Source organism: Nicotiana tabacum, chromosome 6 (genome assembly GCF_000715075.1).
Source record: "Nicotiana tabacum cultivar K326 chromosome 6, ASM71507v2, whole genome shotgun sequence".
Taxonomy (NCBI): Eukaryota; Viridiplantae; Streptophyta; class Magnoliopsida; order Solanales; family Solanaceae; genus Nicotiana; species Nicotiana tabacum.
The window spans coordinates 42,463,021-42,475,896 of NC_134085.1; the positions used below are offsets into that span (position 1 = coordinate 42,463,021).

At 40.0% G+C, this 12,876-nt stretch overlaps 1 protein-coding gene across 1 annotated transcript; it reads right to left on the minus strand.

Annotated features, from left to right (window-relative positions):
* Positions 1-209: 209 nt before the first annotated feature.
* On the minus strand, positions 210-1,096 carry LOC107819346 (uncharacterized). Its single transcript, XM_016645452.2, has one exon. It carries the CDS (start codon positions 1,016-1,018, stop codon positions 260-262), a length of 759 nt encoding a protein of 252 aa, XP_016500938.1. The 5' UTR covers positions 1,019-1,096; the 3' UTR covers positions 210-259.
* Positions 1,097-12,876: the final 11,780 nt, after the last annotated feature.

The window sequence follows — 12,876 nt, forward strand, 5'->3', positions numbered from 1 at the left end:
AATAGTGTCTACATTGAAACATGATTTAATTAAAAAACCACATTACAGAAAAAGCTGAACCAGGGTCTTGGCCAAAATGAACAGCAACATAAAACTTGGTTACGCATACCAAAACATATGCTTTGCAACTAAAGCTAAAAGTAAATCCTAGCAATAGTAATATTAGCAGTGATTATAGAAATATTTTTGCATAATCATATTCATAGCATCTTAATACTCACTCTAAATGATAAAAAGAAATATACTAATTTCTTGTCACTTAGCGATCAAATGGGCCAGTAGAATCAAGCTGTCTGCAAAGGGTCAGGTACGTGAGATAAAGAACACGATCCTTAGCACCAGTCCTGTGATTCTTGTTATGTTTGCAGAAATACTTGAGCTGTTCAAGAGTACAACACCCAAGAAACTGACCCAATAGCAAGAAAAGCCAATTAATCTCTTTTTTTTTGGGTGCGATAATAGGCTTCACACTGTTCTCTTGTTCACAAAACTTGCAGGTTGGCAATGCAGGGTTCATCCAAATATCAGGCGCACGGTCATGCATGGCCACCTTGTGTAGAGCAATAAAGGCCCCAACTTGGGCAAACTTTTCCCTTAAATCGAACTCTATTTCATATTTTCGTTCGCACCTCTTGCATTGAACATCTCCAGTAATAGTAAAAATCTGCTTCGAGTTAAGGGTGTTGAGGCTGTGAATGATTGCTCGTTGATTTGTGGCCCAAGAGTAAGGTGGTGGGATGGTGTCGCTTTTTCCCGATTCACGAAGTTTTCGCCGATTGCGCCGAATTGGACCGTGACGAGATGGGGGTGGGCCGAGTACAAAAGCTGATTGTACGGAGGGGAGTGTTGGTGCAGTAACTGCAGGAGTAGCAGAAGAAAAAGACGACCGAGACAATGTGAAATAGTTATTGTCGTTTTGTTGAGAGAAATTTGTTGGGATCTGAAAATCTTGGCTATTGTTTTCATGACTGTTGTTGTTGTTGTTGTTTTGTCCTTGCATAGGGTCGTGCCTCGACATTTTGTCTCTGTACAAAGAGATTAAGGAAACATTGATGAGAATATATATGCAAATAGATCGAAGAAAGAGGGAAGGAGAAGGGTTTGTTATGTGTAAAATGTAGGAGTGTGGGGAGCGGATAACTACAACGAAACAAAAGAGGCGATAGTAATTCCATTTGGTGTAGACTTCTTTTTGAATTTCGGGAAAAAAATGCCTTTTCAACTTCAAGAGGGAATAAATTCATCATGTCCTTTTCTATAATTAAAAGTATTAGTGAGGGAATAAATTCATCATGTCTTTATCTATAATTAGTATTAGTACTCGCGAGGCACCGTCAATAGGAACTACTACTATATTGGTATTCATATCTTATTTATAATATTACATCAAAATTAATGCTTTAATATTTAAATTATATTTTTTACTGAGGCTATTTATTTTCTTATAGTATTTTTAATACTCCTATATATGAAAAAAAAATTAAAGATTGTTAAAGTGGTTCACTAACATTCTTTCAAGCTAAGAAAATAGAAGAAAGCTTTGGAGCCTAAATTTTATAGTCACTTTGTAACGCAAATTATTTGTAATTATTTATCCGTTCTCATCTATAGAAATATCCTTTGAAAAAGTATTATATTAATAATTTATCTTTTCAAATTATCATTCTTATCATATTTTCTCTTTATATTAAAATACAAAAATAAATATTTCTAATTAAATAATAAAGTAACTACACACAATTTAAGATTATTATTATCTTTCAAATGAAATTCAAAAATAAACACACTCAATTAAAAAATTAACTACATTTTATGTTATTACATTACCCATTAATATTGTTTAAAAACTGCTATGTGAATTTTTAATAATTTATTATTTATCTAAATATCATTATTCATTACATAACTTCCCATCATCACTCTATTTCTATATCCTCTTTGGAGATTTCAGATAATGTTAGTCTCTTCCCTAGAGAAAACTAATAGAAAAAACAAATATGTACCATCAATATAAAAACCAAATGAATGAGCCTGCAGTGAAAAAAGTATAATGAATATTATTATTTATTCATCATTAAAATTTTCAGTTGATTTGGTTTAAGATTGAAGTATCAAATAGAATATTTAAAATATCTATAGATCAAGATAAGGTTATCTTTCAAAATTTAACAAATAACATAGATTTATTTTCCAATTCAAACTTTTGTTTGTTTTCAATTAAAAAATTTAAGCATTTCGTTTGTTAACCTTTATCTCCAATTATCAATTCAAATTTTAAACTTTATCTTCCAATATTTTAAATTTATATAAATTAATCTCTAAATATTTTTGGAGCTTTGTTTGTAAGGACGGTCGTTTTGAGCATTTTAGCCCTGATCCCCTAATTTATGCTTCCTCTATGTTATATTAAAGTTACATGATGTGTCGGGGTGTTTGGTTTTGGTTTCGGGTGAGTTTCAGAGTGAAATGGGGCACATAGTCCCTAAGTTTGAGGTTTAAGTCGTAGGAGTTGACCGTAGTTTGACTTGTGTGAAGATAACTCCGGAATGGAGTTTTGATGGTTCCAATAGCTCTGTATGGTAATTTTGGTCTTAGGAGAATGTCCGGATGTTGATTTGGAGGTCCGTAGTTCGTTTCGGCGTGAATTGGCGAAACTTGAAAAGTTGGAGGATTTTGGAAAGTTTGACCGTGAGTTGACTTTATTGATATCGGGTCGGATCCCTATTCTGATCGGAGATGGTGCCAGGATCGAGGTGACACACTCATCCTAGCGCCCGGAGCCAGCCCATGATCTTCTCTGACCTAGCGTTTTTAGTAGCCAAATTGTCAACTCTAGCACGCAGGTCAGTGACCGAAGTGCATAGGCCAGCCATCTCCTGCTCCAAGGATGTCATGCGGGTACTCCGGGCTTGTGATGGCCCCACCTCATCAATAATCTTCCCAGGTGGGGCGGCAGCATGCATAGCTCTCTCATCATCATCGTCGGTATCGTCATCATCTACCACAACCTGCTTTTTCCCAATTATGATTTTGCTAGCCTTGAATGCGGCTTTTCTTGGCACCTTCCCATCTACTATGGGATTTTTACGAACTCGTGAAGCACGACATAACTTGGTGACTAGGGAAGGGAAGTAGAACCCTTTGAGTATTTTCGGGGAGCGAATGAACATTTTATCTTGAATGAGCTGGGCCACATCAAAATCGTGGTGGTTCATAAAACAATAAATCGCCACTGCTCTTGGCCCATTAACATCTGTAGTGTTGCTAGATGGCAACAAACGACTGTTGATGATTGTGATCCAACACTTAGCTTCCCAAGTCAGAGATTGGGAGTCCAGGTTAATTCTTTGCTTTATCCATATTGGATCCCGGCCAGCCACACAGATTTGTTTCAACAATTAGTTGCCACCAAATAGGTGGGCGTTGATAATCCTGGTAATAATCCATCTCTCAGTGAAGACCGATAACTTGTACACTCGGCGGATGGCCTCAAGAGACGCATTCACCTAGGTATTTCGTACCATGATAACCCTATCAACATGCTCCGGGCAATTCGCATAAAATTCCCTTACCATCAGTACATTGCCCTCTTCCGGATCATTAAAGAAGATGTCCAACTGACGCATCCTCAATTCTTCAAAGATACTTGGGCAATCAAGTTGCATGGCATGCCTATCAATGTGTACCTCAGGCAATAACTTCTTGGATGACTTTGTATTAAACCTATCTTGAGCCGCTTTGGAGACAAATCGAGTGTGGTCAAACTGGTCCGCACTAGCCTAAGCTCGAGCTCTAGATGAACCTCCTAGTCCACTAGCGGAGGAACCTGTGGCACATCTTTTCCTTGATTTAATGCATTGTACTTGACAAAACAAAGGCTACTATTAGTGAGGGTTTGAGTTGTGTGAACCTTGGGTGGTTACTCAGACTTCACCACCACCATGGTCACATTAGCCATTGCAGCTCCATTGGGGAAATTTCACAAGCACCTTGTAAGCATGGACTATAATTTAACACACATATCCCATGGAAGCATAAATTCTCCCCTTAAATCAACCATTATCACTTCACAACTCCATCCCATCACAATTAACTTCACACAACAATACCAAGCTCTTCTCTACAACATTTTACACATTACCCACTAAAAAGAAGAAAAGAAAACTAAAAATCTAACTATAGATACCACAACATTTCAAGTATTAAAATTGCAAAATAGAAAAGTACAAGAAGAGATATGGAAAGCATGACACATCTTGTTCTAGTAGAAGGGAAAGAAGTGGGTTTGTGAGAGATGGGAAGAAGAGGAAGAAGAGAGGGGCATTAGGTTAGGGTTTAGAGTGAGAGTGAGGAGTGGGAAAAGTGGGGGGAGGGGGGTTGTGTTATGTTTAGTGAGTTTAGAAGAGAGAAAGAAAAGAAAAGAAAATAATTTTTTTAATTACACTTACCTGGGCTGTAGAAGGGCGCGATTCACCGAGGTTGCGGTGAAAGAAGAGCACAAAACATAATAGTCGAGAATAGCCGCGCCCACGCCGTGGTCCCACCGCGGTCGCGGTGAGCCAGAAATAGTATAGGTCGAATTTGCCTCGCCCACGCCACGGTCGTGATCACATGTTTCCGTAATATATATATATATATATATATATATATATATATATATATATATATATTATAAGAGTGTTAGTTTCATACACATCTGGTACAACAAAAAAACAAAAGAAAAAGAAACAAAAGAAAACATGTGTTGCCTCCTACACAACGTCTGATTTAACGTCGCGGCACGACGCAGGCTCATATCATCACTCCTCATTTGTGTATTGGGGCTCCTCTAATGTTATCACCACATTTTCCCCATTTTCTTCAGTCATTCCGAGGTAATGTTTCAACCTCCGCCCATTCACTGTAAATTTGTTCGTCCCATCTTCAGATTAGATCTCCACAGCTCCACTTGGGAACATTTGCACCACTCTGAACGGTCCTGACTATTGGGACTTCAATTTACCCGGGAACAACCTCAATCTTGAGTTATATAGCAACACTAATTCTCCGAGTTCAAAGTTCCGATTCAAGATATGCTTTTCATGCATCAGTTTTATCCTGCCTTTATATAGTCTAGCACTCTCGAATGCCTGGAACTGGAATTCCTCAAGCTCATGCAACCCATTAACTCTGTTGGTGCCCGCTGTCTCCATGTTTAAGTTCAGCTGACACAATGCCCACAGTGCTTTGTGTTTGAGCTTAACTAGAAGGTGGCTTGCCTTTCCAAATACCAACTTGTATGGTGAAATACCAATTGGAGTTTTAAAGGCTGTGCGGTATGCCCACAATGCATCATCCAGCTTCCTCACCCAATCAGTTCTTGTTGCATTCACTATTTTTGAGAGGACACTTTTGATTTCTCTATTGGACACTTCCACCTACCCGCTTGCTTGTGGGCGGTATGGTGAGGCTACCTTGTGGCGAACTCCATACTTCTCCAACAGGCGTGCAAACGCTCTATGGCAAAAATGAGAGCCACCATCACTGATTATGGCTCGGGGGTGCCAAAACGTGTGAAGATGTTTTTCTTTAGGAAACTGGTCACCCCTTTTGCATCATTAGTTGGAGAGCAACTACTTCGAACCACTTGGAGACATAGTCAACAACAACCAATATATACTTGTTACCGTATGAGCTGACGAAAGGCCCCATGAAGTCGATCCCCCACATGTCAAACACTTCCACCTCTTGGATTATGGTCATTGGAATCTCATGATGACGAGATATGTTGCACGTCCTTTGACATTCATCACAGCTTTTGACCTAAGCATGGGTATCCTTGAACAATGTAGGCTAATACAGGCCTGATTCCAGCACCTTTGCTGTTGTCCGAACTTCTCCAAAGTGTCCACCATATGGCGAAGCATGGCAAGCCTGTAAAATAGAGGGTTGATCTTGCTCGGGGATACACCGCTGGATCATGTTATCAACACATATTTTGAACAATAGAGGTTTATCCTAATAATACACCCGATAATCACCGAATTTTGTTTTCTTTTGAATTGAGGAGAGATCATGAGGTACAATACCACATGCTATGTAATTAGCAATATCAGCATACCATGGTGCCTCTTCCATTGTCACAGCAAGTAATTGCTCATCAGGGAATGTCTCAAGGATATCTTCAACTTCCATTCTCTTTTTTGCCCCTTCCAACCTCGAGAGGTGGTCTGCTACTTGGTTGTCTGTCCCCTTTTGGTCACGAATCTCCAAGTCAAATTCTTGTAGCAATAGAACCCAGCGAATCAAGCAGGGCTTTAACTCCTTCTTTGCTATCAAGTACCTAATGGCTGCATGGTTTGTATAAACAATAACTTTCGAGCCAATCAGATAAGACCTGAATTTGTCGAAGCCAAAACTTTTCCATGACCGTATAGTTCAGTTGTGCACCACTAAGCGTCCTGCTTGTATAGTAAATTGGGTGCATAATTTTCTCCTTGCGCTGCCCCAAAATCGCTCCAATAACGTAATCACTAGCGTCGCACATCAGCTTGAATGGTTGCTCCCAATTGGGTGCAGTCACCAGTCTCTTCTTCAGCTCCTCAAATGCTAACCTACAATCATCAGAAAACAAAAAGTGCTGGTCTTTTTCAAGCAGCTTACATAAGGGATTAGCAATTTTTGAATAATCCTTGATGAACCGCCTGCAGAATCTGGCGTGCCCAAGGAAACTTCTCACTAATTTCATTGAAGTGGGTACTGGGAGCTTCTCAATCACATCAACTTTTGCATGGTCTACTTCAATCCCCTTTTTGGACACTCTATGCCCCAACACTATGCCTTCTTGTACCATAAAATGGCACTTCTCCCAATTCAGCACCAAATTTGTCTCCACTCATCGTTTGAGCACTCTTTTAAGGTTGTGAAGACAATCTTCGAATGAATCCCCTAATACGTAGAAATCATCCATAAACACCTCCATAATGTCTTCGACCATGTCGGTGAAAATGGCTAACATACACCGCTGGAATGTGGCCGATGCATTGCAAAGTCCAAAGGGCATCCTCCGAAAGGCAAAGATGCCATACGGACATGTGAATGACGTTTTCTCTCTATCTTACAGGGCTATTGACATCTGATTGTACCTCGAGTATCCGTCCAAGAAATAAAAATGGGATCGCCCAACTAACCTGTCCAACATCTGGTAAATGAAGGGTAAGGGGAAATGGTCTTTTTGGGTGGCTGCGTTTAATTTCATGTAATCCATGCAAATCCGCCACCCTATGACTGTACAAGTTGAGATCAACTCGTTCTTCTCATTTTGTACAACTGTCATTCCACCCTTTTACGGTACACACTGGATGGGGCTTACCCAATTACTGTCAGAGATGGGAAAGATGATGCTAGCGTCCAGCCACTTGATTACCTCCTTTTTCACTACCTCTTTCATATTCGGGTTCAACCTTCGTTGATGTTTCCTGGAAGGTCTGTGTCCTTCTTCCAGACGAATCTTGCGCATGCAGAAGGCTGGGCCGATACCCTTTATGTCTGCCATGGTCCAACTAATGGCAGTTTTGCATTCCTGCAACCCCTGCAATAATTGTTTTACCTGCACAACTAGCAAACCAGATGATATAACAACATGCAAAGTAGAATTGGGACCCAAGAAAGCATACCTGAGGTGAGCTGGAAGCGGTTTCAGCTCCAACTATGGTGGTTCCTTTATTGATGATTTTGCAGGTGGTGTAGCTCTCTTTTCTAATTCAAGGGGCTCGAACTGAGGTTCCCTCTTCCAGAATCCTTGGCCTTCAAGTGCCATGACCCACTCTGCCAACCCTTCACCATCTATCTCCTCTAAATTTGTCAAACAAGCTCCCAATGGATCTTTGGCATTCTGGGTCTCATCATCTTCATGCAAGATCACATCCACAACTTCCACTAGTGAGCAATTTGCGTATTCACTAGGTCTCCTCATGGATTGTTGAACGTTGAATATTACTTCTTCATCGTTTAACCTCATTTTCAATTCCCCGTTTTCACAATCAATCAATGCTCTCCCAGTGGCTAAGAATGGCCTCCCCATAATGATGGGTATCTCCTCATCTACCTGGAAATCTAGAATAACAAAGTCCGCAGGGAATACAAACTTTCCCACTTGTACCAGCACATCATCAAGAATCCCTGTCGGCCTTTTAACCGTGCAGTCAACCAGTTGCAACAGTATCGAAGTTGGTCTAGCTTTTCCAATGCCCAGTTTTGTATATATTGCCAAAGGCATCAAGTTTATGCTAGCTCCTAAGTCACACAATGCTTTTGCAAAGTCATAACTCCCAATAGTACACGGAATAGTGAAGCTACCTGGGTCAGACATCTTTTGAGCCATGGGTCTTGTCACTACTGCGCTACATGTCTGTGCCAGAGTTACTATGGAAAGATCCTGAAAGTCAAATTTTCGTGACATCAGGTTCTTCATCATTTTTGCGTAGCCTAGCATTTCCCTCAAGGCATCAATCTGAGGGATATTCAATTGAATCTGACAAAGCATCTCCATGAATTTCCTGTATTTATCTTCTTTCTTTTGTTTTGCTAGTCTCTGAGGGAATGGTGCAGGCATAACTCTTTGTCCACTGCTTACTGGCTGTTTTTTGTTGGAATTTTGTGGCACAAGAGGTACCACCTATTCTGCAACTTGTTCACTTTCTTTAGCCTTACCCTTATCAATCTGAGCTTGTTCAACCACCACTTCAGTGAGTTCTGCTGATTCATCTATCTCTAATGGAACTGGAGTGGCTGGTGTAGTCTCTCTTCTGGATTGAGCAACTTCTTGCTCCCTGTCTAAATCTCTCCCATTCCGGAGACTTACTGCCATCAGTTGATTTGGGTTTTGCTCCTTGGGGTTAATATTCATGTCGGCTGGCAATGCTCCCTAGGTGAGGTTATTTAAGGCCATGGATAGCTTCCCCAGTTGAGTTTCAATCCCCTTAATTGCTGAGTCATGCGCTGCCAAATTCTCCTGCATCTTACCATTTGTTCCAATTAGTTGTTGTAGCATACCCCTGATTTCTACTATGTTGCCGTCTTTTTGTTGAGGAGGTGGCTGATATGCCAACTGTTGCTGGTGCTGCTATTGATAGCCATGTTGTCTCTGATATGGCACCATTTGGCCTTGGGGCTGCATACCTCCAGGTTGTGGCATGTTTGGTCTGTACTGCTGGTTGGGTGCTGGTCTCCATTGTTGTCCTCATTGCCTCTGACCCCCCAAAATTGTTAACATAATTCATATCCTCTCTTAACCCTTGGTTGTCACCTTCTCCACTCTATGAACACTCATAAGATTGATTAATGCACGGTGTACATAGTCCTCCATTTGTTGTGTCAATGATATGCACTTGCTTTGTACCCATCTCATCAATCTTCTTCATCAGTATACTCATCTAAGTCTGAGTGTGTCTATGTTCTCTGCATGTGAATTATTTGGGTCAAGAGGAACTGAATGCACTATTGGTGTCAGGGTCGTACCTCTCCTCATCCACCCCAAATTTTGGGACATCTTGTCAAGAAGGATTTTACACTCTGTGAATGTCTTGCTCAGAAATGCACCCCTAGCAGAAACATCTACATTGGCTTTTAAATTGTCTGCAAACCCCATAGAGAATCTCTGGCCGAGCATCTGGTCTGGAATACCATGGTGGGGACACTTCACTGGAATACTTTTGAATCTTTCCCATTTCCTGCAACGTCTCAGTAGGTTGCTGCTTGTACTGCAATATCTCATCAATCTGTCTTGCAGTCTTGTTGGGCAGGTAAATCTTGTTCAGGAACTGCTTGATCAATTCTTCCCAAGTGGCAATGGAATTTATTGGGAGCGAATTCAACCAAGTCTGTGCTTCCCTAGTCACAGAGAACGGAAACAATAACAGCTTGATGGCTTTTGGGGTAACATTTGCCTGCTTTTGGGTCATACAAAATGACATAAAATTTTTCGGGTGTTGTTGAGGGTCTTCAATATGTGACCCTGAGAACAATCCCTTATTTTGCAGAAGATGCAGCATGTTGTTGGTGATCTGGAATGCCTCCGCTTGTATTGGGGGCACAGCAATGGCGGTGGCCAGGTTGTCAGTTGTTGGTTGTGCCCAATCATAGAGGGCAGCTTCTGGCACAAGAGGTGCCACCACTCTGACGTTTGGGTCATCTTGATCATCCTGATGTTCCTGTTGACGTTATCTACGTCGCCCATTTCAATTTCAAGTTGGTGTGTTTGGTGTGATTGTTTGTTCTTCTTGTTGGCACGGTTTAATGCCCTGAATGTTTTCTCGGGGTCTGAGAGTCCTTCAAGCAGGTCACCAGTCCTCAAAGAATCTCTAGGCATACACCTGAATCACATAAGAGTCCAAACGAGAGAATTTCAATGAAAAGATATTAGACACCGTAGAAAATTAATCTAAACTAATAATTCTAGCACTACTTCTAAGTTGTAATAAATAACACCATTAGCTCCCCGACAACTGCGCCAAAATTTGATCATGCCCAACTATGCCTTATAAAAGACAAAGCGGTCATTGCAAATATAATCTGATTTCAAGTCCGGAATCGAATCCTCAAGGAACAAACCTATCTATTACAACTCTTAGTGATGCTAGTACAAGCTCAAATAATTTCTGAAAGCAAGATTTTTATCAATAAATTTTGGGTTTCGTTTAACTAAAGTAAAATGATATTAAAACTAATAATATTCTAAACAAAAGATAATTCAATGGTAAAAAGATCTAGGGTATTGATTTCCCCAATTGCTAGTTTAAGTTTTAACTCTTTTGCTATAATCTTGCCGTAATACTCTATGAGGATTATGAGTTATGGGCTACCGTAATTATCTCTTGATCAATTACGATAATTTACTAGAAGCATTCTCTCGAACTACTCTAGCTGATAATTTATGCAGCTCTGAATTATCCCACCAAAGTTTTGTTATCTCTAACCCCACTTTTAAATTCAAGTAATGAATCTCTTCAATTACCCAAAAGTGGTGTTGTTCAACAACAATCTAACCTAGTATTCTTCCTCAAGCAATACAAGGCAATTAGACACGATTAATCAATGGCTCATTCAATTAATCACCATACTAAACGTAGTTGAATAATCATATAATAAATCCGGCTCGATTATAACAAAATTGAGTCAAAACTTCATCTAACAATTGGTTCCATCAACCCTAGATTAAATATTTAGCTACTCATAGTAAAGCAAGATAAAACCATAAAATCATTCATAATTCACAAATAATGATAACAAGAAGAAGATTGAAAAACTCTAATGGTTTCTTGATCTTCTCACACTTGTTCTTACCTCCAATTCAGTATAAAAACTAGCCTAACCTTGACTTGGGCGAGTTTGTTGAGTTTATATAAGGTTAGGATAAGTTTCCCATGATTTACACTTTATCCCTTAAACTTCTTGGCTCCCTCTAGATCGACACCGGTCGCGGCACGACCGTGGCGATTTTAAACATTCTGTTTTCTACTTTTCTTTCACCGCATTCCAGCCGCGGTCCCACCGCGATCGCGATGAACTGTTACCCAGTTTTTCTTTGCCTTTTCTTGCTCGTTTTCATCCAGGCTCTTCTCGATTGGCCTTGTCTCTACATAATTGACTCCAAAACACTCTATATCCTCCTCCTAACTCGGAGTAGTTCTTGCAAAGCATAAAAACCTCAATTAAAGCATTTTGTTATCATTTAGCACTTAAAACATCAATAAAGTATGGTTAACTTCGAGCATACATAGCATCTACATTGCATAATATAGGCTACTATCAATAAACTTTACCCAAAATATTACGAACTCAAATATATGATTTATTCATAATTCCATGTCTAAATTTTGTGGTAAAATCCAAAAATACCAATTTCTAGGTTTCTTAAAAAATTCACAATTACTACAAATTTTCATGTTTAATACCCCTATAAATCATGTATTTAACTCACATTGGTAGGAATCACTTACCTCGTGAAGGGTGATAAAAATGGCACTCCAAAATCACCCCCAAGGCCAGCTCCAATGAGAGAAATGAGGTAAAATTAGCCAAACCCACTTACTTAATAGAGTATTCTGCCTAGCGATGTTCCGCACCTGCGGAACTTCTCATGCTTCTGTTGCTCGCTTTTGCGGAAGCACCGTCGCAGGTGCGGCTTCCCCCAAGGTTCCAGCTTTCCTCTTCTGCGGACATACAATCGCAAAAGTTAATATGCTTCTGTGGAAAATCACCCGCATCTGCAGACCTCCCAGCTCAAGCAGCATTTCACACTTGCGCGACCATAACCGCAACTGTGACTCCGCATTTCTCACGTGCGAACGCACCAGAAGCCTTAAGCTTCTACAATTCCTTAAGTCTAAAATCGGATCCAATTCCACTCTGATTCGCACCAGAGGCCCCAGGGACCCTGTCCAATCATACCAACGCATCCGAAAACATAATACAAACTTAGTCGAAGCCTAAAATCATGTCAAACAACATCAAAACTATAAATCGACAATCGAAACCTTTCTTTAAACTTTCAAATTTTTGAACTTCGCCGAACGCATTTGAATTATACTTAAATATCTTGGAATGACGCTAAATTTTGCGTGAATGTCACAAATAACAATACGAACCTATTCCAAGGCTCGAAATCCAAAATGGACATTGATAACACCAAAGTCCACCTCAAACCAAACATAAGAATGTCTTAAACTTTCAAAATGCCAACTTTTCATAGTAAGCGCCGAAATGCTCCTAGACCACCAGATACTCGACCCGAACATATGTCCAAGTATGAAACCATCATATAAACCTATTGGAACCTTCAAATCCGATTCTGAGGTCATTTGATCAATAGTCAAACCTTAGTCAACTTTTCCAACT

What these genes read in the sequence shown, in the direction of transcription:
- LOC107819346 (XM_016645452.2), bottom strand. Translation starts at nt 1,018, where the DNA reads ATGTCGAGGCACGACCCTATGCAAGGACAAAACAACAACAACAACAAC.